At 40.9% G+C, this 24,437-nt stretch overlaps 1 protein-coding gene across 1 annotated transcript in view; it reads left to right on the forward strand.

The window, feature by feature from the left end:
* Nucleotides 1-24,437, forward strand: part of RFTN2 (raftlin family member 2) — a 62,272-nt gene that overhangs the window by 4,338 nt on the left and 33,497 nt on the right. Inside the window, exons 2-5 of the mRNA XM_037043690.1 lie at nt 10,978-11,161; nt 12,810-12,924; nt 18,711-18,984; nt 21,007-21,210. Of these exons, the coding sequence (XP_036899585.1) occupies nt 10,978-11,161; nt 12,810-12,924; nt 18,711-18,984; nt 21,007-21,210 (777 nt within the window). The remainder of the gene's footprint in view (nt 1-10,977; nt 11,162-12,809; nt 12,925-18,710; nt 18,985-21,006; nt 21,211-24,437) is intronic.

Genomic DNA, 24,437 nt, shown 5'->3' on the forward strand with positions numbered 1-24,437 from the left:
AGTTAGAGGACTGATTGCAGTGGTGCAGGCTCATCATGGGGGCCCTGCACATGAGGGGTAGCAATAAGGATGGACTGCAGTGGGGTGAATGTAGCAGACGGTGTGAGGGAGGGACTTAGCCTATGGCTGGCTGGATATGAAGGGACAGAGAGAATGAGGAATCCGGGATGACTTCCCAGTTCTGACCCTGAGTAACTGTGGAAATAATGATGCCTCTCACTGTAGGAGGAACGTCCCCAAAAGAGCCCGCACATGGTGAAAGAGCAATTCCATTACAGGCATGTTGTATTTGAGGTGGTCAGGGAACATCCTGGTAGAAACAGTTACAGATGCAAGGCTGGAAATGATTTCCAGGAAGAATTGAAATAAAGTCTTAAAAAGAGGGGATGTGAGCAGAGCACCAGTGTCTTGGGCTGAGTCGTTAGGCGTATTCAGCCATATTGAGCACAACTGAACAGAATGGCAGAGAATGAATGGATAGCACCAAAAACACAAAGGGACAGTCTCCAAAGCAAGAAGTGGTCAGTAATTTTTAATTCATAAAGAATGAAGATGCAGCACTGAAGAGAATGCATAAAAAAATCAACAAGTGATAAATAAGGGGTCAGAAATAAGGGAGGGAAGGAGGGAGAGAGGGAGGGAGAAAGGGAGGGAGGGAGGAATAAAGACAGAATGAATGGAAGGACGGGTCCAGCTAATTTTTCTATTTCTGTCTGAATTTATTAAGTTCTTGGGTATTTCCTCAAGCAGTAAAAAGATTTTCAGATGTAAAGTACTACATAAAAGAAATTAATAATAAAAATGACTAAATTTACTCAAGAAGCAACATAATCTTTATCATGGTGCCTAGCCTAAATTCCTAACAGATGAAAAAAGTATATAAACAGTTCCTTTTTTGAAATGGTGAGGTATTTTGGTTTATTAATAAATCCTCATAAATTAAGACTATTATAGAAGAGAAAGATCCCTTTCTGAACTGGGGGAGGAGAAAATACCTGATAATGGCATGCAGTTTACCCACTTAAATAAATACTGATTTTGGGAGAAAAAGCATATACATTTCATTGGCAATCTACATTAATTGTTTTTTCCTATGCATATATGCATCTTATATCTGGTTGGACATACATTCGTTGTTTGAACTCACACTTAGTGAGCATACACAAAGCTAAGAGCTCGGCTATGAAGATAAATAGAGCATAGTGTCTGTGCTCCACAAACCTACATCCTGAGCATCCTACTGAGAGACACCAATAAACAAGCCTCAGTTACAGCACATACCCCACGTGCTGTCGTACGAGGTGTGAGGTTGTAGAAAGAGAAAGAAGAGCACCACCCCCTGTCTGGTTGGATCCAGAAAGACACCTTTAAGGAAGTGCCACCTCACCTGAGATCTAACGAATGAGTGGGGCTTAGACAAATGTTTGTACCCAGAATATATAAAATATAAGTGCAAATGAATCCGTAACGAGAAGACAAACAACACAATAGAAACAGACAAGAAACTTGGACAGACAGTTCACAAAATCAAAAATGCAAATGGTTGATAGACATATGAAACTTTGCCCAGCCTTGTTAATAATCAGAAAAATGCACGTTAAAACTACAGTGAGAGACCACCATAAATCATTAAAAAATGGCTAAAATTTAAAAAGACTGCTAACAACAGGTGTTGGTAAATTGGCACAATCATGTCAAGAAAATGCTTGGCATTATCTAGTTAGTTGAACACATACCCAGCAGAAGTGTAGGCACATGTTCACCATGAAGCACATGGAAGAATGTTCATGGACACACTGTTTGTAATAGCCCAGAAGTGTGAACAACTCAGGCATTCAAGAACAAGAGACAGGAAAGAGGAACTGTGGTGTACTCACACAATGGAACACTACCCTGAAGAAGTCAGCAGACTGTTTCTGCTAAGGGCCAGATTGTAAGCCTTTCAGGCTTTGCAAGCCATGTCTGTGGTCTTTGTCACAACTACTCAGCGCAGCCATTGTTGTGCTGGCGTAGCATAGGTGAGCCAACGGGCCACAGACAGTGCTGTGCCGTCCTCTACTGTGGTGCAATGAAAACGAATGCTGTAACTACTCAAGCTGCCCCAGATGAATCTCCTAAACATAATGTCGAGTGAAAGAAGACACACAAAAGTACATACTGTATGATTCCATCTATATAAAGCTCAAAAAATCAACAAAACCGAATGGTGGTGTTGAAGGCTGCACACTTGGATGGTAAACTAAAAAGAAGAACAAGGAGGTGATGACCATGAATGTTCAAGCAGCACAGAGGGAGAGAGGGGTTGTTACCGGAAAGATTGAAGTGGGGAGCTTCTAGGGTGTCCGCCATCTTCTGATATTCTAATGGATGGTGGTTGCCCAAGTACTGGCAGGGGGTTTTGTAAAGATTTTATTTATTTATTTTTAGAATGAAGGGAAGGGAAGGAGAAAGAGAGGGAAAGAAACATCAAAAGTTTGGTTGCCTCTCACACTCCCCTCACCAGGGACCTGGCCCACAACCCAGGCATGTGCCCTGACTGGGAATCAAACTGGTGATTCTTTGGTTCACAGGCCAGCACTCAATCCACTGAACCACACCAGCTAGGACCCAAGTGTTAGCAATTTTAAGTATGTTTTGTGCATTTTTGTATGTCATATTTCTACTCCCACCCAAATATATTATAAAGGTTAAAAAAGGACTCAGTCGGAAGTAGGGGTAAGGGCAGACAAAGCCGAAAGACAACATGTAGAGACTCAGAAATAAGAGAAAATGTTAGGGTCTGTCCAGGAACTCCCAATAAAACAGAAGGATGGGGGCAGCACGCAAAGGAGGCAGCAGTGAGACAGGAGGCTGCAGGCATTTGAAAGGCTCATAATTCAATCTTATATCTGCCTGTAATAATGAACTACATAGTATGATAGAGTATTTTAAATACTCTATCATAGTGTATTTTAAAACTGCTATTATATTACTTCAATTAAATATATTAATAAGTGACTACAAAAATGGCAGCTTTCATTAAAAATAGAAAAGATTACACATTTGCATGTTGTTTGTAATTTAAGTAATATTTCTAAGTAATTTAAAACATCTTGATAAGCCAGGTACTCCTTTATTTTGAGATTTTATTTATTTATTTTTAGAGAGGGGGAAAGGACAGAGAAAGAGAGGGAGAGAAACAGTGACGTGAGAGAGAAACAGCTGTCGGTCACTTCTTGTACGCACCCCCGTCAGAGACCGACCCCGCAGCCCGGGCATGTGCCCTGACCAGGAATCAAACTGGTGGCCCCTCCTTTGCAGGATGCTGCCCAACTAACTGAGGCACAACGCTCAGGGCCAGATACCCCTTTAACACCAATATATTAATTGCTTAACAATTTTTTGAAGTCCATAAGCTTTAGCTCAGCCCATATACTGTGGTGGCATTGCTTAGGAGGAAGCCCCCGAAATCAAGAGCTTGGGGCTGGGGAAAGTGCCTCTCCTGGAGCCCAGGGTGAACGTTCAGAGCTCTTCCGTCTGATCTCGTTCCGGCACTTTCCCAGAGAGGGGCAGGGAGCAGCCAGCACTGAGAAGGCCTTTGATGCATTCAAAGAGGCCCTGCTGTTGTTGTTATTAAACATAGGTATTTGAAAATATTTCAATTATTCTGTATTTTCACCAGATGCTCAGCAGTTAGAAATATTACAGCTGACCTTGAACGACAAAGGCGTGAACTGCATGGGCCCACCTATGTGTGGCCCACCTACGTGAACTAAAGGGCCCACCTTTTTTCCTCTTCCTTATGATGCTTTCTCTAGCTTACTTGATTGTGAGGATACAGTATGTAGTGCCTGTAATATATAAAAAAGTGTTAATTGACTGTGCTACTGGTAAGGCTTCTGCTCAATAGTAGGCTATTAGTAGTTAAGTTTGGGGGGAGTCAAAAGTTTTTTTTCAACTGCGCATGTGTGTGGCTCATCGCCTCTAACCACTGTGTTGTTCAAGAGTCAACTGTATTTGACTGTTTCAGTTCTGTAATCCGCCTCCATCATGAAGGATTATGTGTTATCTGGAGACAGTGGTGACGGCTGCACAACAGTGTGTATGTACTTATTGCCACCGCACTGTACCCTTAGAAAGGGAAAGGTGGTTAAAGTGGTTAAAATGAAATTGCTAAATGATAACAAAATAGGAAGTCATAGTTTAATTGGCGCATTGGTAATAAACCGAAATTTATTTTAAAAAGATCTCTCACACAACTATAATAATAGAATCAACAACCATACAAGTAAATATGATGGAAGGAAACACTTATTAGATTGTAACTATACCGTTATTTGCCAATGACTCTGAGCCATAGGTGTGCCCCTTGTTGAAAAGGAAAATTAATTATAAAGACATGTTAAAGACATTAACTCTAAACTGATTGGAAACCTTGAGAAGCATAAACAGCACACAACTTCCTGTCTACGTGATTCAATGCTACTTAATTCTGTGTCTGTGTGTACAACTTAAGAGCATCTCATGTCCAATGCAGAGTCTTTGGGTGGAGGTTTGGAGACCCACTGGATTAGAAGTAGCAGGGACATAATGATAGTAGCAAAGGGGACAGGTGACATTAGAAAGGATAAAATGAATTATAAACTAGATAAAAGAACTCTAAAAACTTCACAGTCTGTGGTCACTTAAAGGGCTTACCACCCTTCACTGGCCCAAATCAATGATAATGAAAGTCGTTCCCTCCACTGTAGTGTCTCAGAGCACAGTTTTCAAAGGCAGAGTTACTTAACATGTTAAAAACAATCACAACGAGATGGCTATAGTGGAAAAACATTGGTGCTTAAAGAAGTCCCTGTTCAGGGAGAGGATATACTTCTAAGGAACACCTCATTCTCTGGAGACATCAGAGAAATGTGTCAGTGGGGTAAATCCAGCTGTTCTTTCTAAGCCAAATCCTCTTGTATTCTCAATAAAGGAAAGTTCTTTCTTGAAACTCAGTGCAAAAGAAATGTTAATGCACGAAACACACACGTGCACACACACAGGGAGTTTCAGGAGGGTTACAAACTGAGAAAGCCAGACAATTCATAAAGGGAGAAGGAAACTGTACATCAGCACTAATAAGCACATCATAACAAACGTATGTTAAGACCGTGTTTGCTGGGGCCCAGGGCTTTGTGTTGATTATTTAACTCTCTCAAGTAGGAACACTTTCCTATAGGGAGGTCTGTGTCTTTTCATAAATAGCACTCGGCATGGTCACGACGATTATGGAAAATGCTTGAGAACTCCATATTAAAAACCTGACTGAATGAAAAACTGGGCATAGCATTTACATGTTCGATTAACAGAGCTCATGGCACAGGGGTTTAGAGGCTAGACTCTAGGACCAGACTGTCTGGCTCCAGAGCCCAGCTCTGCCACTGACTAGCCTGGCAAGGTACTTTTGCATCTGTGTGCCTCAGTTTCCTCCTCTGCAAAGTGAGAATAACGATAGAACACACCTTAGAGGATTGTTAGGAGGATTAAGTAAATTGATATTTGTTCTCAGCAAGTACCCAGCATACAGCCAATGCTTTGTTAAATGAGGTTCTCCTCTGTTTAGAGAGGAAACATGCTATTCTCACTAAGAGCATTGGGCTCCAGAAGCAACCCACCTGGGTTCAAGTACTGGTTATGCCATTAACAAGGTCGTAGCCCCCTGAGGCAGGGACGAGTAGCTGTGTTAGCTTCAGAGTTGCTCTGGTAGTGAGTGTAAAACAGGAGCCCAGGGCCTGACACAAACACAAAGTAAACACTCAAGCGTCAGAGATGTTCCTGTCTGCCAGTGGCCCAGCTCTGAAAAAGATCATTTCAAATGAAGCTGTCCTCAGAGATAAGTCATTGCTGGTTTAGAAAAGCTCCATGAAGAAGATCACTGTGGAGATCTGGATTTATTCCACACCATGGTCCAGCTCCCAACCTGTAGAACTCTAGTCAAGGCCCCCAACTCACACCCTAGATTAGAGGTCTCCGACTCACACTGCAGATTAGGAATCCCTAGCTCACTCTCCACATCAGGTGTCCGTAACTCACACTGATCTACCATATGGAGTCACGGACTCAAATACCCGAAGGCATCCGGCTCATAAAACAAAGAAAGAAGCTGTGCTGGATGAAGCTGTGGCACCCAGAGAATTCCCAAAACCTCACTCGGAGAGTGCAGCAGCCCCAGCTGCATGCTGCCTCCTCAGCACGTGGTCCTGGTGTTATCGGTCTTACAATTCTCACAACCCCCCTAAATCCAGATTCTTATGTAATATCTTTCCACTTTTAAAAGTGACAGTTAAGTCAAATATTTTGACACCGTGCACACCAAGTGAGACCTGTCTGATGGCTAAAGTGTGGCCCATGCCTCACTGGTTTATGACTTCCACTCTGGGTCACCTCCGGGATTTGGCAGACCAGAGCCTTCCCCGGTCTCGGCGAGGCCCCCTAGACCAAATTCAGACAGTGTTCATCATCCTAGGACACAGGAAAAGGCACCCAAACCTTCCTCGTTAGTGGGGACAGGAGGAGGATGGTAACGGCAGGGCTCCTGCTCACTCCCTGAACAAACTGTCCTACACTGGAACTTGGCTTTAAACACACCAGCATCAGTCAGCACAGTTAAACCTAGGACAAGAAGAGGAAAAGTAAGCTGGGAATTCAGAGAACTTTCCTCCATGTAATTCCCTTGATTCTTTTTTTATTTTTAAAAAGATTTTATTTATTTTTAGAGAGAGGGGAAGGGAGGGAGAAAAGAGAGAGAGAGAAACATCGATCAGTTGCCTCTCACACATCCCTAAGTGGGGACCTGGCCCACAACCCAGGCATGTGTCCTGACTCGGAATTGAACCAGTGACCTCTTGGTTTGCAGGCTGGCATTCAATCCACTGAGCTACACCAGCCAGGGATAATTCCCTTGATTCTTAGTAATGTTCTAAACTGTGCTGAAATGAGACAGGAAGGCTGATTCAGCTTAGAGATGTGAGGAAGGGGCGAGCAATGCACATAGACTGAGGAATTTTCATCAGTGCTCAGTGGAGTGAATAGTTATGTCTCTGCGGGCTCAGTGTTGCAAGCCAAGCCTCGGGTTTGATGCCCTACACTGAGGCAGTGACATCAGAAGCTCTATTTCTTTTTAAACACAGGAAACTAAGAGAGGGTGGCGGTTGTTTTGGCTGGAATTTGAATAGCACCAGAGGTTGTCAGCAGCTGCAGACATCTTGCTTTTAGCTCCCCACCGTCAGTTCCTCCTCAGTTCTTTGGGAGAAAGAACAAGTGGGGGTGTTTATAGCACTAATGGGTGTGGTTGGTTATCGTTAAATCGATGCTACATGGTTTGTAGAAGCTTCATTCTACAAGCTTCTGAGGCTGTTGTGAAGAACTGGTGAAAGCATTTTGTGATTTGCTTTGAAAACAATACAGATGCCAAGTGGATTTCTATGATTAAAATGTAAACATGCTGAAGGTTAAGCATTTATCCTTACAGTTTCTAAAATAAAATAATGAACAGACTTTTAAATGTTCCTTTGCTTACAGTTTTCAGAGACAAAGACCAACTTTTGAAAACAGAAAAAGTCACATTCCAGTATAAAGCAAGAACTTGTTCAATGCCAAAAGCTTTGCTATGCTGATGTAACTCTATGAAAGTAGTCCAAGATATATATGTTCTTTCCACCAATTTACTTCTGAACATTGGTATATATTCTTGAAATACTATGAAACATTTTCCCCTCAGCTAAAAAATACAATGTGCAAAAACTGACAAGTAATTTTACCATATTTTCAAAAGGGAACAATCTGTCAATCTCTATATTCTACCTCACAATTATAGTAAATATAAGAAGTGATACATACCAAGTGCATATTTTGTGTCAGGCACTATGCAAAATGCTTCATTTGCCTAATTTTTTTTGCAATTTTCAAAGGTTTATTGCTGATCTGCAATACAGTAATCATGGCTATACATAGCTGATCTTAATTAATCCTTACGGCACTTCTCCAGGTAGATATTATGATTATTCTCAGATGACGAAACTCAGGAAGAGAGATTTGATAAGTCGCCCAAACTGCTGCTACGTGGTAGGACTATAATTGAACTGGACAGAATGACTCGAGCCAGTGCCGTGGTCTAAGGACACGCTAGCACCTACAGGAAAGTAAAACTTCATTGATTTGCATCATGTTAATTCAGAATTTGTGAAAATTAACTGGATGAGACAATACAGGATCTAACAGCGACCCCAAACCAGTCAGCGAGAGACAGAGGCTGGGCAGGACCCAGAAGCTCCCCCAGACCCACAGGCTCATTCCTTGTCTGGGGTGCAGTCCTCTCCCAAAATTCTCCAGATTTCACTCCAAGATGGAGCTAATTACACCCAGCATAGCGCCACCTCTCATTACCTTTCACCTCGTTTGCAGGGTGGTTTTTTCCTTTTATTGTAATGTCATTAACTTGAGGATCATAAAGTGGAGCCTTGAAACTAGAGCCTTCTGAAGCGAGTCTGAACTTAAACTCTACCTGGTTGGATTCTCTCTAGGTTCTTGACCACCTTCACTTTTGTGGTGATCAAGAGAATAACCGTCCGGCACACTGCCCATGCGCTCTTTCCCTCCTCTAAGATCTAGACAACCTGTACGATGGTTCCTGAATTTGCTAACCCAACTTTTTTTATGTGTATTTCCACAAGCTAACCTTGATGGCTTTCCCTCCTTTCTGCAATAATTTCATCTCTTAGCTCCTTTCATGAATAGTATTTCAAACCTAACATAATGACCTGGGAAAATGGTAGGCACAGAAAGAGAAGGAAAGTGGGTTCCTTGCCCCAAGGAATTCTCAGTCAGACAGCAGAGACAAGCGTGGGAACAAGTGACTGTCCTACAGCCTGGTAAGGGAAGTAGTGGAATCAAGGTACAGCACAGAGGAATAATTAACTCTGGCATGGGGAGCAGGGAAGGGCATGGAGGCCTGGTGTCCTGAAATGTGCTGCCAGCCTCGAGTGCACCCGTGGTTCTGGCCTGCTGAAGCAGGACGTGCGACGAAGAGGACGATGAGAGTGAGGGAAGAGAGGCAGGCAGACGCCAGACTGTGAAGACCCTTTTGTATCTGGGTCTTGCTGAAGCATTTCCACTCCGTACAATAAGCCCTGCGAGTCATTAAAAACTGAAATTCTCTTTGAAACTTTGTAGGATTAGTATATAGTTCTAAAAATAAGTTTAAGTTGTGTTTGATTCCTAGTCTTAACAGTTTATTCTATTTTATAGTTGTTCAGTTCCTTTGTTTGGAAATTCTCATCGGTTGATAAAAATACTGAAAAATGAAAAAACCAAATGACTCAGAGTGATTGCCACACATCAGGCCCAACTGGGTCATTTTACAATGAAACCCAGCTGTTTCTTCAAAGTCCAGGATTGTCCTTTGTTTTTATTCCTATTCATAATAATAAAGAAAATATTTTATGAATAGGTTAGTTTAAATGCAAAGCAAGATGAAAATCTGAGGAAATCGAGTCATCCTGGTTTATATAGTCTTTCTATTGAGTGCTGTACTTTGGTTTGAGAAGTTGGCATGAACACCCCCGATGGTGGCTTTGTGCTCCATCGCCTGGATGGTAACGCCAGAGGAGGAGGGGGTTTTCTCTGGCCCTTCTTCTTTGTCTGCCTCTGAACCTCCGCCCTGTGTTCAGGCCACTAGCTGCCCTCTCTGCTCGGCACCACTGACTACCCTGCAGAAGGCCAAGAGCCAGCCCCACCCGTATCTGGAATTAATTTCATACTGTTTTGTTACTCAAGAGATACTCAAACTGCAGGTGCACTTCTACACATTAATTCCTGATTGTTTCCCAGAAAATGAGAAAGTTGTTTTCTCATTTGTTACTGAAAGTGTTTTCTAAATTAATACAGCTGGAACCCTAGAATCATTTCCTCAAGCAATAGACCCTTTCCCTTTTACTAAAAACTGCACTATTTTTTAAAATTGTATTTATTTAGTTTGAGAGAGAGAGCAAGGGAAGGAAAAAGAGAAGGAGAGAAATCTGTGCAAGATCCCGATCAGCTGCCCCTCACACACCCCAGCTGGGGGCCCGGCCTGCAACCCAGGCATGTGCCCTGACCAGCAAGCGAACCTGCGACCTTCCAGTGTGCATGCTGGTGCTCAGTCCACTGAGCCACTCCAGCCAGGATCAGATTGTACTATTTGATAGTTTCTACACACTTATCCTACTTCAAAAGGATGGTTTAATTGCATATCAACTTTACATTTAAATTTCCTATACATTTAGAATTATTTTTCAAAAGAACTTCTGAATACCTTTATTTTTTAACTCCTTTACTCAAACTTAAGAGCCATTAGAAATCATATTTTTAGCTTCCCAGAGAAACTTAAAACACAGTGGTTTAGAAGTATAATTGGAAATGACAATTCTTACTTAACAAATACCATTTCTTCCATTTTTAATTTTAGATTTGTGTTGTTTATTCTTAAGGAATTATGCATCTCATTCCAAATCATAAAACAACTAGCTCTTCAACTCAATACTGTTTTTCTTGTGTATGTCTTCAGTATTTATTAATGGAAATATAGTCAAATGAAGTCCTAAGAAATAAAGCTGCCTTAATTGAGAGATATGTGTGTAGTCTACAGCCATACCACCCTGAACATGCCCAGTCTCGCCTGAAAAACGATGTGTAGAAAGCATCGTATTTTTACTTTAGGACATATTGGTAATATTATATATCTACAAGCTCATAAAGTTACAGTTGCTTTTTTCTTATTTTAAATATATAATATTTATTATATTTTTTCCATTTGTAGCTTTTTTCTGAAATTAATTTAGAAAATATATAATTCAGGTTATTGTAACTTTATTTGAAGATCAAATCATACAGCATGTCTCCTACTTAGTATTATCACACATAGAAATAATGTATAATTCAACTGTATGTGCAAATTTATCTTTGCGTTTAATATTTCAGCTTCACCAAATTCAGAAGTCATCAAGATAAATTCCATCCCGGACATAGTAACAAAAGTGGAAGATTACTATCTTAAAGGATATATAGTTGGGGCTATTCATCCTGTCATACAACCCGTGCGGCAAAGAAAACACCTACCTGCAAGTTACCTGTACAGGGTGGTGCTATCACGTGTGAAATTAAGGTGAGCCTGCTGCTCAAGGAAACAGCCTCCGGTGGGAATGGCAGTTTTCTGGGGCTAAAAGAACAGAAAATTTGAACGAATTGGTGGAAGTAAAGGATAAGTTAGGAGGGCTGGTTGAACTGGATTGGAGGAAGGACATTTGTTTCCTCAGATTTTAGCCCCTTGCAGACAAACTGGTCCTAGGTGAGGATGTCAGTGAGCGAAGGGGCAGCTCCAGCAGGCGTGCGAGCAGCAGGCAGCCACTGGGCTCAAAGAGCCAACTGGACCCACGAAGTCCACCTGCTCTTAGAGTTTCTTTGAACTGCCTATATTGTCTAATTGATAGTAATAGCATGAAGGATCTCCCTTCTATAACTTTTACTTCAGAAAGGCCTACATGCCAAGTTCTCACAAATTAGATGGACCACTTATCAGCTTTTTCCAAAAATAGAGGATGTAAAACCCACCTGTTTTCCTTTATTTTTTAAAAGTTTTAAAAATAGCTACTTTCCCAAACAACGCTGCAACCCTTTTCCAGCTTAGCTTGTGAGTTCGATAGATTTCAAAAACTGCTGCTCCTTCCAATGAAGAATGAAAACAACCAGACCAATTTTCTTTGATTAACACATTGCACTTTTTTAAAGCAACCTTTCAACTATATCAAAACCATCTCAAAGATCAGGGTAGAAACTGTGTTTTCTCTTTATGGCGATGGTCTAATAGTCAACCACTTTCACTATGAAAGGGCAAAGCTGAGATGAAAAAATAACATAAGAAATAAAAGGAAACAGGAACACTGAAGAAAAACATTTTTAAAAAAATCTAGGTGTCCTTTTAAGGGACACTGTCTGCTACTGAGTAGCGGCCTACTTATCTGTGTCCAAGAGGCTGTGTGCGGGCTTCAGCCTTCACCACGATGTGCAGCCTCACGAGGCATTTACTAGTTCGAGCATCCCTAAGTAAACACACCATTTTATCGCACAATAGCAACACTTAGTCCCTAATTACAGACCTTCTGTAGACTCTGTAGACATTACTTTTTCTCTTTTGGCATTACCTAAAATAGACGTAGTCATGCCCTGACAAGGCTAAGAATAAGTAAGGGGTAACAATCAGAAAAGAAGAAAAAAGAAAAACACAGGACAGTATTTACGTGTGTTTGAATAAGATTTTTACTTGTGCTTTTGTCCAATAATGACATAAATAGTCATTTGAAACTATTTCTCATAACTTTTATTAAAACAACAGATGTGAAATTTTCTTCCAAATTAAACTAGGAGATTTAAATTAATAAATTTTGTTATTGATTGATTTGAGTGGGGGAAGAAATCGATTTATTATTGCACTTATTTATGCATTCCTTGGTTGATTCCTTGATTCATTCCTCAGCGCCTTAGCTGAGGATGAACCGCATCCTTGGCGTTCTAACCATAGCACTCCAATCAACTGAGCTACCATTTCAGGGTCAGATTAAGAAAATTCAAATTAATAAAAGTTACTGTGTTTTTCTGGTATTTTTGAATAAGAAGATAACCAACATTAGGCTTGAAATAAAAACAACCAATTGACTACTTGACCTTATTTGTGAGTTGCTCACTCATTTCCACGTGAGCATATTAGCTTAAAATCAGCAATTGGCTTCCAACTATGTACTTATTCTCTGTTACAGCACGAAGCATTCAGCAGCACCCAGTGGACAAAGACACCCACGACTTGTGATTGAGGAATGTCCTCTAACTCATGAGACACAAACAAATGATGTAGCAAAAGAACTGATAGAAAAGGTACTAAATATATACATTTTTCCCATGGGATATTGAGAAATATTTGGTCTTTCTTCGTTTCCTTTCTTGCTTTAAAAAGAACAAGGAACTAATAAGTGACATTCTACCAGAGTTTAAAACACACCGAAGTACATAGACCAGATTGTGCAGAGTTGAAAAACAAAAATCTGCCCAATGAAACAGAATGGAAGTGACAGAAATAAATGTATATACACTTAGAGGTTTTATAACAAACCTGATGGCATAAAAGAGGGAACAACCATTACTTAATAAGTGCCTCTGGAAAAGTGGGCAATTGTTCTGCAGGAAATACATGCCACACACTTCCAATCAGGTAGAGATCATTTTTAAGTAGAAAAATATCTGAGAGGAAAGGAAAGAGTAGACATAGTACGAGCACTTAATTATAAGTGGATTGAGATGTTTGGGGTTAGTATGTAAATATAACACATACTAGTAAAATTAAGCTTTAAAAGAAAAGAAGCCAGAGGGGGATCTGCAACAAAAGTGCCCTATGGGAGTTAGTTTCAGAATATGTAGGAAATAAGTACATATGCCTCAAAGTGATGGACAGTCTTTTTTTTTTCCAAATTATTTATTTATCTTTAGAGGGGAAGGAGAGAGGGAGAGAAACATCAATGTATGGTTGCCTTTTGCACATCCCCTGCTGGGAGTTGGCCTGCAGGGAACTGGCCTGCAACCCAGGAATGTGCCCTGACTGGGAATCGAACCTCGATCCTCTGGTTCGCAGGCCTGTGCTCAATCCACTGAGCTACACCAGCCAGGGCTTGGACAGTCTTGAATGGACAGAATCCATGAACAGCGAGTACACAAGGAAACACAAAGAGTAGACATTTGGCAAAAGGCTCGACCTAACTGATAATTTTTTATGTAGATATAAAAACTAAGAATTAATACCTCACCAGTATTACCTGAGAAATTGAATTGAAAGTATTAAGTCCAGTGTTGGAAGAGCTGTAAGAAAAATTTATATATTACAACTGACATGGTAATAAATTAGTAGTACAATGTTCCTAAATATAAATTTAGTAATAAAAATAATCAATCCCATTATAGTTCATGACTCAGTAATTTCCTCTTTAGAAATCTATTCCAAGAAATTAATTGAGAGGGTAAAAAGTAATTTCTGTGCAAAGATATTGTAATCAATAGTAGATCAGGGGCCAAATCCTCAATAACTGGAAAACTGGAAAACAGTGGTATATCAATACGATGGAATATTTTATGGTTATTAAACATGACAAGTACAACTGGTCCATAGAGTATAACCTAATTGAAACCTAACAATTTGCACAGAGAAGGGTAAGTGGTGATGGACGGGGACTTGACTTGGGAACACACCGCACAGGGCACAGATAACGTGCTGTGGAACTGTGCACCCGTCAAGAGAAAATTGTGTATTTATAAGTGTTCCATGCTGATAGAATGCTATGGTGAAAGTTTTATTTTTTTACTTGCATTGACATATTTCTAAGGTTTTAGCTTTTATTTAAATGAATACAACCAAAACCTAAGGTATTTCCTTTCAAGTAAGAAACTGTTAGCCAGTTTTAGCTGCTAATATTTCCCATTTTGGTGTAAAGTCACCATTTGGTAAGGTTTTTCAGGAACAGTCTGAGACTAGATTTTTATAAACAAGGTACACATATTGTTTACTACTACTATTCTGGGAAATTTTGCTTTTTTTCTGGGAATAAATCCACTCCAGCAAATTTCTTTTGAAAACAAAAATGTAACTACTAACTTAGTCTTACTAGATCACCATCAGAGCTCTTGTTTTGCACTTGACTTCCTGGAGACAGTTAAAATCTATTTAAACAGGAAAGTACTGTTATTTCAGCAATTATAGTAATCGGGTTATTTCATAAAGAGAAAAGCTTCAGGAAACATAGCACATGAAATATTTGAACATTGCCCTGTGTATGAACAAGAGCAATAGATGAATGCCAAGTGTTATTTTTGAACAGCTGCCTGACATAAAGAGTTGATTGTTGAACAGCAACATTTGAAAACATTTTAACATTATATCAATGTTTGCTCTATTTTTAAAATCAGGTTTACAAGTGTTTTTTCCCAGGATTTTTAAATACAATAACATTGGAAAATATCAATCATCCAACTTAAAAAATGGAAAAGACTAACTAATATAGTCTATTTGTTCCCAGACTTTTCCAGATAAAACTTTCTATTAATAGAAAAAGGCTTCTACACTGTTTCACCCAAATCAACTAAGAAGACCCAGGGAAAGCACTGGCAGTAAACTTGTTTCCACCTGCAGATTAAAGAATGCTCACTGACCACCCTCCTCTCCTCTCCCAGGACACTAGATGTAAAGGACAATCTGGGGTTACTGCCAAGCCTTCATGCACTGTTACAATGTCAGTATGTTAACTTAGGAGATAAATAAATGATATTGTGTTAGCATAGCCCTTTGTCCTGGCTCACACACCCACACTCTCTGTCCTCAGGAGTCTTCTCTTCGTCAGCAGAAGTGAGGTTACAGTCACCCCTTTCATTCGTCGTCACTCTCTGGTTTTGCCCTCCCCCTTCCCGGTCTGTTTCATTCCACTTCATTTCTGACTATAGCTATTTACATATGCAACCTCCATCGTAATTTGTTCTTTCCCTCCCAGGAAACATTTAAAACAATGACCATGTAAAAGACATTGTTCTTTCTTCACTGTAACTTAACAAGTACTCTCAAGGCACCTACATGCACAAAATACTACAATACGAAGATGAATAAGACACAGTCCTGCCCTCAAAATAACATGGACGGGGGGGGCGGGGGGGGGGAAGACATGGACACCACAAGAACAAAGAAATGAAGCCAAGCAGAGAAAAGGAAAAGTGCCATGCATGAAAATACCCACTCTTCATGTCTGAAATCATTTCATTGGAATTAGGACATGTGCTTTCTGCATCCTATTCTGTAACTGGCAGGATTGACTCTGATCATGTTTATTGGGCCCAGACAGGTGACAACAGAACTGAGATATAAGCAGGTTAGAAAGCTTCCTGAGGTGGTTCGAAGTGGGTTTGTGTGTCATACATGCACATTTGTCGAGAATTTGTCTTTTAACATTTTTCTGTACCCACATCAAACAAACAATGAATTGCCAGATGTTAGTTGTGAATGACTGTATTTTTTTGCTTTTAAATTAATATGTCTTTTTTATTAATTAAGATGTATTTCATGGGGGAGAATTCTAAATCTTGACAGGGATGGAAGCATAGCTAAACACAGCTCACCTTCTCACACGACCACAGCAAAAATTGCAACTAAACTGCAAAACACCTGTCACCCAGAAAACCAAGCTGTAAGGAATTCCGACAACCAAGGAATTAAAGAAGTCACATTCACTCAGATGGGGGCGGAGGGGACGTGGAGATGCAGAACAGGCAGTCCCACACCCATGTGTGGCGGACAAATATTGGGAGGGTTATATCAGAAGCAAAAGATCTCAGCCCCACACCAGGCCCCCCAGCCCTGGGTTCCGGTGCCAGGAATGTAAGTCCCCATAACTTCTGGCTATAAAAACCAGTGGGGGTTCGGGCAGCAGAAGAAACTGTGGGATTCTCAGGCATCTCCTCTTAAAGGGTCCACAATGGACTTAGGACTTACACAGGCTCACTCGCCCTGGGCTCCAGCACCAGGGCGGCAGCTGGAAGGGCACCGATGGCACACAGGGAGAAACTGAAGTGTCTGGCAGCAGGGTGAAGGCCAGGGGACAGCTGCTTCCCAGACAAAACTCCAAAGACTAGGCATCAGCCACTGTCCCTTTTCTGAGCCCTCTCACATGCAGAAGAGTGACACCATATCTGAGACTCCATCAACCTGGTTCATAAAGGTTGCCTGGCCAAGGCAATTATGTAAGGCTCTGTGCCATCGAACTTAGGTATGCCTTTCTACATTACTCCATGCTATTAAGACAGGAAGTCAAAGCAGCTCTCCCTAATACATAGAAACAAACACAGGGATGCTGCTAAAATGAGGTGACCAAAAAATATGGCCTAAATGAAAGAACAGAACTCCAGAAAAAGAACTAAACAAAATGGAGATAAGCAGTCTATCAGATGCAGAGTTCAAAACACTGGTTATTAGGATGCTCTAGCAACTCATTGGGTACTTCAACAGCATAAAAAAAGACCAAGGCAGAAATAAAAGTTACATGAAATGAAATAAAGGAAAATTTACAGGGAATCAACAATGAAGTAGATGAAGCTGAGAATCAAATCAATGATGTGGAACACAAGGAAGAAAAAAAATGCAATCAGAACAGCAAGAAGAAAAAAGAATAAAAAAAAAAAGAAGTATAGGATAAGGAGCTTCTGGGACAACTTCCAACGAACCAACATTCAAATCATAGGGGTGCTGGAAGGAAAAGAGAAAAGGCACAAAATTAAAAACTTATTTGAAAAGATAACAAAAGAAAACTTCCCTAATTTGGTGAAGGAAATAGACATACAAGTACAGGAAACACAGAGAGTCCCAAACAAGATGAGCACAAAGAGGCCCACACCAAAACACATCGTAATTAAAATGCCAAAGCTTAAAGATGAAAGAGAATCTTAAAAGCAGCAAGAGAAAAGCAGATAGTTATCTACACAGGAGTTCCCATAAAACTGTTGGACGATTTCTCAAAAGAATCTTTGCAATCCCTTTGAAGGGACTGGCAGGAAGTATTCAAAATGGTGAAATGCAAGGACCTACAACCTAGATTACTCTATCCAGAAAAGCTATCATTTACATTCAAAGGGCGGGTAAAGTGCTTCCCAGACAAGGTAAAGCTAAAGGAGTTCACCATCACCAAGCCATTATTATTTGAAATGTTAAAGGGACTTATTCAAGAAAAAGATCAAACTATAAACATTAATGAGGCAATAAATTGACAATTATTAGCAATTGAACCCAAAAAACAAACAGCAAACAAGCAGAACAGAAACAGAATCATAGATATGGAGATCATTTGAATGGTTACCAGTTGGGAGGAGGAAGGGGGATAATGGGGGAAAAGGTGCATAAATTAAGAAGTACAAATGGGTAGTTACAAAATAGGCAGGGCAATGTTAAGAGTGGTATGGGAAATGGAATTGCCAAAGAACTTATATGCATAACCCATAGACATGAACTAAGGGGGAGTATTGCCAGAGGGAATGGAGGGTACTGGGTTGAAGAGGGTAAAGGGGGATAAATTAGGACAACTGTAATAACATAATAAAAAATATATCTTTTTAAAAATGTGTTTGGGGAGAGGGGAGTATAAGGGGGATAAATGGTCATGGAAAAATACAATAAAAACACCAACAACAATAAATAAATATGTACATGCATACATACACACATAAAATGCCCACAGAAATAATAATGCAAAAGAAAAATGTGTTTGGTCATGTTATTTTTGAGGATTTCTTGGAATAGTTTTAGTTTTTCAACTAGAGAGACCATTTGTTAACAGGTCTGCAAAAACCATGATACAGAATTTTTAGTTCTTCCCAAACAATAACCTTTAAAGAAAAATAGGATTTATGTTTTCATAATTTCTAGTGTTTGAGTTCCGTTTGATGATAGCACGTTAATAGTGTGACGTAGTCCCAGGAGCAGTGCCCTTAGAGGTGTTCATCTGTCTACGAATGAGTCTTCAGTTACCAGCAAATTTACTTCTTCTAATGGATTTCCTTAACAAGCCTAAATGTTCATTGACAAAGTAATCAATCCAAATGAGGATTTATATTTTGTTCTACCATCTCTTTTTAAACCTCAGATTAATGGTGCTTCTAAGAAAGGAATGAGATTCGTTGGGTTCATATCCCAGCATTACCCACCATTCTGCAATGGAACCGACCCCGGTGGAGATGCAGAATCAGCACCGCACGTGCCGCGCACCTCAGATGAAGACTGGAAGAGCAGGACCGAGGGGGCATTCAGCGGGCACACGTCAGAGAGTGGGATTGAGGAAGAATTTCCTCATGAGACTGGACCGTGTCAAGTGGAACGAGGTGGCAGCCCCAGTTCCTCTAAATCGAAAAAGGGAGAAGGTAATAGACAGGAAGAATAGAAATAGAGCATACATAAGGTCAAATTTAGCAAATTACATTTTTTAGAAATATGAGGCAAAGTCAATTTCTAAAGGTTCTGATGACAAAGTAAACTAATATAAACTTGTCTTGATTCTTTAAAATCGTTATGGCCAGCCATAAGGTAGGCTAGTTTTTCAAAGTTAGCTCCGGCGTGGCCATAATAATGCCATCCACATAAGGAAGCTGTGTTGGAAACTTCCTTCCGTTAATTCATCCACCGCCTTCCCTGTAAAGGGAGGCTATGCGTCAGTACCAAAAAAGCGATTCTAGAAAGACAGCTGTTCTGATTTACGTAAACAGTGCGTGAGAATTTAAGTTTTGGCCTTTCCCGTTTCATGGATGGTTTTCACCCTGACGTTAATTGGATCGTCAATTAGAATATGAAAATGGCACATCATGGTAAAACAATTCATGTAAGAATAGTGCCTGTATCCTAAAATATCTTTAAACAATAATTTTATTGTTCTCGGCCACTAGCAAGTCTTTTGAAGAAAACTGCACATTTTACTCATGTTATTGGACTGTTCAAAGTTTTCTGATACCTTAACAGGCATGTTTTAAAAAGCACCATTAGAGAAAATTTAAGACTATGGATACTGTAGAGGTAAGAATATACTTAACTTCTGGAATGAGAATAAGACTCTGTCGACTTCTTTGCAGAAAGAGGGCTGTTGTGAGACGTAGACAAGAGATGTGTACAAAGTGCTTGGCCCACTGCCTGGCACAGAACAAACTCTGTATTAAGTTAGCTGCTATTAACTGACCCATCTTTAATCAGCGGTAGTGCTGAGGCTGCACAGACTGGGGTATCAGCTCTCTTGGTTGTGGCTGAGCTGTGCTTAACATCCTGTGTATGACAAAGACCATTTGACTTCGGGCAGCACAGTCTCCTTAAGAGAACCAGGACCAAGTCCCAACTCATCATCTCACCCATCTTCAACACTGCCGCCCTGCCCCTTTTCTCACCAGCTCCCTCGCCAAGGGCCACCCTGATTTTCCTGCAGTGTAAAAAATTTAAGGACGTAAGTGTGAACAAGGGTTGGAGCTATGGTGAGAGAGCTAGTCACTATCTTCTCCCCACTGCTGCCTTGACACTGCTGGTCCCCACCCTGACCCTCATTAGATCAGGCGTCTATTTCCAGTTCTTTAAGTTCTAAAGCCAATAGACTTACCTACTTAATTTAAGTATCAATTTTTAGCTTCCACTTTCTAAATAGTTTGTTTTTAAATCAGATACTTCTTAGTAGATTTTCTGTGGCCGTGGTTCTTAGAACCACTAGGAGGTGTGGGGGGAGCCAACACCCAAAAGACCTCTGATGAGATTCATGCCACTCATCTCAGAAAAATGAGCATAATTTGTCCCTGGCTGGTGTAGCTCAGTGGATTGAGCGCGGGCCTGCAAACCAGAGGATCGTGGTTCGATTCCCAGTCAGGGCACATGCCTGGGTTGCAGGCCAGTTCCCAGCAGGGGACTCACAAGAGGCAACCATACATTGATATTTCTCTCCTCTCCTTCCCTTCCCCTCTAAATATAAATAAATAAAACCTTTTAAAAAAAGAAAAAGAAAAATGCGCATAACACATGTGCCCAAACGCTTTTTTCTGTAATGCAAGTAATGTTAGCTTGCTAACACACAAAACATGTGTATAATTTATGGGTATATGAATCTGTATTAAAAGAATAAATGCTTGCATGAGAGTGATAAACACCAAATTCATTGTAGTAACTAGATCTGGAGAATAGGCCGAGGGAAGATTACAGAGTGAGCCTCACCTGCATCCATGTCAACTCCTTGAAAAAAGTCCGAAGCAAACATGGCCCAATGTTAATACTTGATAAAGCTGGGTGGTGATTTTATTTTTCTCTATGTTTGTTTATATGCTTTAAATAGGTCATGACTAATAAAGAATATTTTAAGAATATTTTCAATAAAATTATATTTTTTACCTCTTTTCTTCCTTTTGAATGCCTATCCTCAGATAACAAGCTATATATAGCCTTCAATGTTTTTGACGATGAATCAACCTGCTGGACCTATCAGGAAGGCATCCTGTCAGTGAAAGTAACAAGAAAAGGATCCGTCGTTAGCACGCTTGACGCCGATTGGTTGGAGCTAACTACATTTTATTACAAGCAAGGCTTGTCTTTAATTGATTCTTTTCTATGCTGGGAAACACCTAAAGGTAAGTTTTAAATTAAGATACATCGATATCTAAAAAATGACCTTGTGTTAGAGTTGGTGGACATGTTTTTGCCTCTCAAATTCTTTGGCTAAAAGGACAGACATCATTCCTCAGAAAATAATTCCAATTCTTAAACAGATACATAGCTTTAACTTAAAAGCTTAACCATCCTGTGTGGTATAATTCTAACGTAATGTTTGCTGTCGGGCTGTAACTGCCGGGACCTGACAAGCCACTGTGTGCTCAACTAACAGGAGTTCCCAAACACGATGCACTACCACAACCCAGTCGGGAGGCTTACAATGGTGGTGGATAGTTACCGTCTGAATTTATTACACTGTCCCAATTTGGGACACTGCCTACCTGACTCTTACTGTACTTTGGCTAGAAAAATAACTCTTGGTTCAGAAAATGATATTGATCCCGTATTTATCTCTGCCTTCCCCTGTATCTCATCTGTCTCTAACCTTCCTCTCTTAGTTACAATGGAATCTGTAATCTTTCATCCATATCACAAAAACAAAAAACGAACAAAACTTTGCAAAAATGGCTTTCTAGGGAAAGCGCTTTTAAAAAGAGATTAGTGCTAACCAAAAGGAAAGAAAAATACATAGGAAGGAAGCTGCCAACATGGAAGGACAGACACTATGGAAACCAGAATAATGAAGGCCCCAACCCTCTGAGGTTGGAGCAAAGAATGGAAGAGTGAAAAGAGGTCCCCATATACTTTCTTATCATTGAATCAGTCTAGTGGCAACTTCACTAATACAACTAAAGACTTCGGATGAATATCTTAAATTATCAAGAGTCATGTTCCAATAGAGTCTTTAACTAGCAACCAAGAGCAAGGATTGAGCTGATTGAAACACCCAGAAATACAGCACCTTGCATAATGGTGGCACACAGCAGATGCTCGATAAATATTTTTTAGGGTTTTTTTTTTGGTCATTGGAAACTTCTCCCACATTCATCTAATAGGAAGACCATGGGCTTTAAGATCAGACAGACTGGGGTTTAGATCCTGTGCTCTCTACTTACTAGCTGTGTGATCTGAAGAAGTTAGCTGAGCTCACTGAGCCACAGTTTCCTCAAAGGGGGATAAAAATACTTCTGCTTTAACTCATAGAAGCAGAGACCACAGGGATGGTCACCAGAAGGCAGGGGTGGGGGGAGGGTAAAAGAGGTGAAGGAGAACAGAGTCAACAGTATTGTGCTCAGTTCACATGGTGACAGATGGTCACTAGAACTAGTGGGGTGATCACACTGTAAGGGATAAAAATGTCGAATCACTACATTGTACACCCAAAACTAATATAACCAATATGTGATTGTATACCAACTGTACTTAAATAAATTAAAATTTGAAAATACTCCTACTTTACTGTTGTGAGCATGTACTACGAGGTAGTAGTAGGTGCAAAGTGACTCCCACGGTGCCTCACCCACCAGCTGAGTTCATCTGCTGAGGCTGATTTTCTTTCCTGACACTCGTTATGTGCAGTTACAGTGCTTTCAGAATGGATCTCCTCTGCGGAGGTCAGTTCTGCTCCACATTTCCCTCCCCCCCTCCCTCCGCATCTCCCCTCTTCTCTCTCTCCTCCTTCCCTCCAGTGAGTCGAAGTTGGAGCCATTTCAGATTTTGGCTTGTGACTAACTGCTGAAGGAAAAACAAAAAATACTCCTTTCACGATCTCTTTCAAGCCTTTGCCCGCAGAAAACAAAATTAGCCACAGCAGTTGCCAGTTAGAGGCTCTGTAGGGCTTTTGTTCTTAAAGCCTCAGAAGCTATTTAGAGAGCCCAGGGGGAGAATCTCCGCCAGCAGCTCTGGGAGGCCTCACTAGACAGACATCTGACATTGCAGACCCCGCCAAGCCCCTGACAGCCACCTCAGTCTTCAGTCGGAAGATTGGGTGTGTCACTCAGGACTTCCCTGGGATTATACAGGGGAGCTGCAGAGGGGAAATTGTGACCAGGCCTCTGTCACTGTGAGAAGCAAGTCAAGAGGAAGTAGGGCTGAACTGATTGCTTTGTTCTGGGATAGCTGATGGCTGACTTCTAAAGCACATGGGGACAATGCATATTTTGTTTTGTCTCGCTTCCATCCTCTCCCAGAATACTGTCAGAAGTCAGTACACCACAAGGAATACAAGTACAAAACCAGACATGGCTCAGAAGTTTAAATATATTATTCCACACATCTCATTTTATAGAACACCTTCCTCCAGAAAGAGAGAAGGAAAAAAAGTTTTCAAACATATTCTCCGTGGGCAGGTCATGGTGGAAGAGTTGTAAGGTCTGTGAAATTCCTCTTCAGTGCCCTTTCTCAACCTCCCTCAAAGCTTGTTCCGCTTGGAAAAGCACCAGGAAAAGGCACCTGTGGCCCTTTTGCAGCCTGAGCATTCTCACCACCATGGCCTCCTGTACCTGATCTTCGTCAGCATTGCTAGGCCTTTTGCAACCCGTGCTCAGCTGGATGCAGTGCACACTTACCTGGGGCTGGCACAGAGACAAAGCCTTGGCCCTCCCAGAACACGTAGAGATTCAGCGGGCAGCTGACATGGGGTGAGACAGGCAGCTTTGCCCACTGCTACAAAACACACACACACACCCCTCACCAGCCTATAAATGCCCCCATCATCCTCGGAGCAGAGTTTCTTCTCACCTTTCATATATACCCATATCTTAAGAATATATTTTAATTCTTTGTGAATTCTTTTTAGACATCACTTGATATGCAGTCCAATCCCTTCACCCCTGTAAAATGCCCGTGTGTTACTGGGAGGGAGAGCTGTCAGGATGAGCAGTGAGGTAGAGGAATGGCATTTGAACAGGTATTTATTCACTTCACATATATGTACAGGCCAGGCCCTGGGTTTCCAATGATGAGCAGAACGGACATCTTCCTTGCTCTCAAGGAGCTAGCCATACGGCATCAGGCAGTAGCAGATATCACACCACATATTTAATTTCAAAATTGAGAAAAGCGTTGTGATGGACCCAACAGGAAATTGTAATGAGAGTAACAGGGAAGAACCCACGAAGAGGGGCGGTCGGGAGGTCTCGTCTGATGGGGTAACAATCCCACTGAGACTGGGAAGATGGAAAGGAGCTGGCCGGGGAGCCAGAGGTAGACAGTTATCGGCAGAGGAATCACCCCCAACTGTACAAAAACTCTAGGGCAAGAAAGGGGGACTGGGAAGAGGGCTCTGTCCCTCAAGAGAGAATGG

This window comes from Sturnira hondurensis, unplaced genomic scaffold (assembly GCF_014824575.4).
Source record: "Sturnira hondurensis isolate 20B ecotype Veracruz unplaced genomic scaffold, ASM1482457v3 Scaffold0004136, whole genome shotgun sequence".
Lineage (NCBI taxonomy): Eukaryota > Metazoa > Chordata > Mammalia > Chiroptera > Phyllostomidae > Sturnira > Sturnira hondurensis.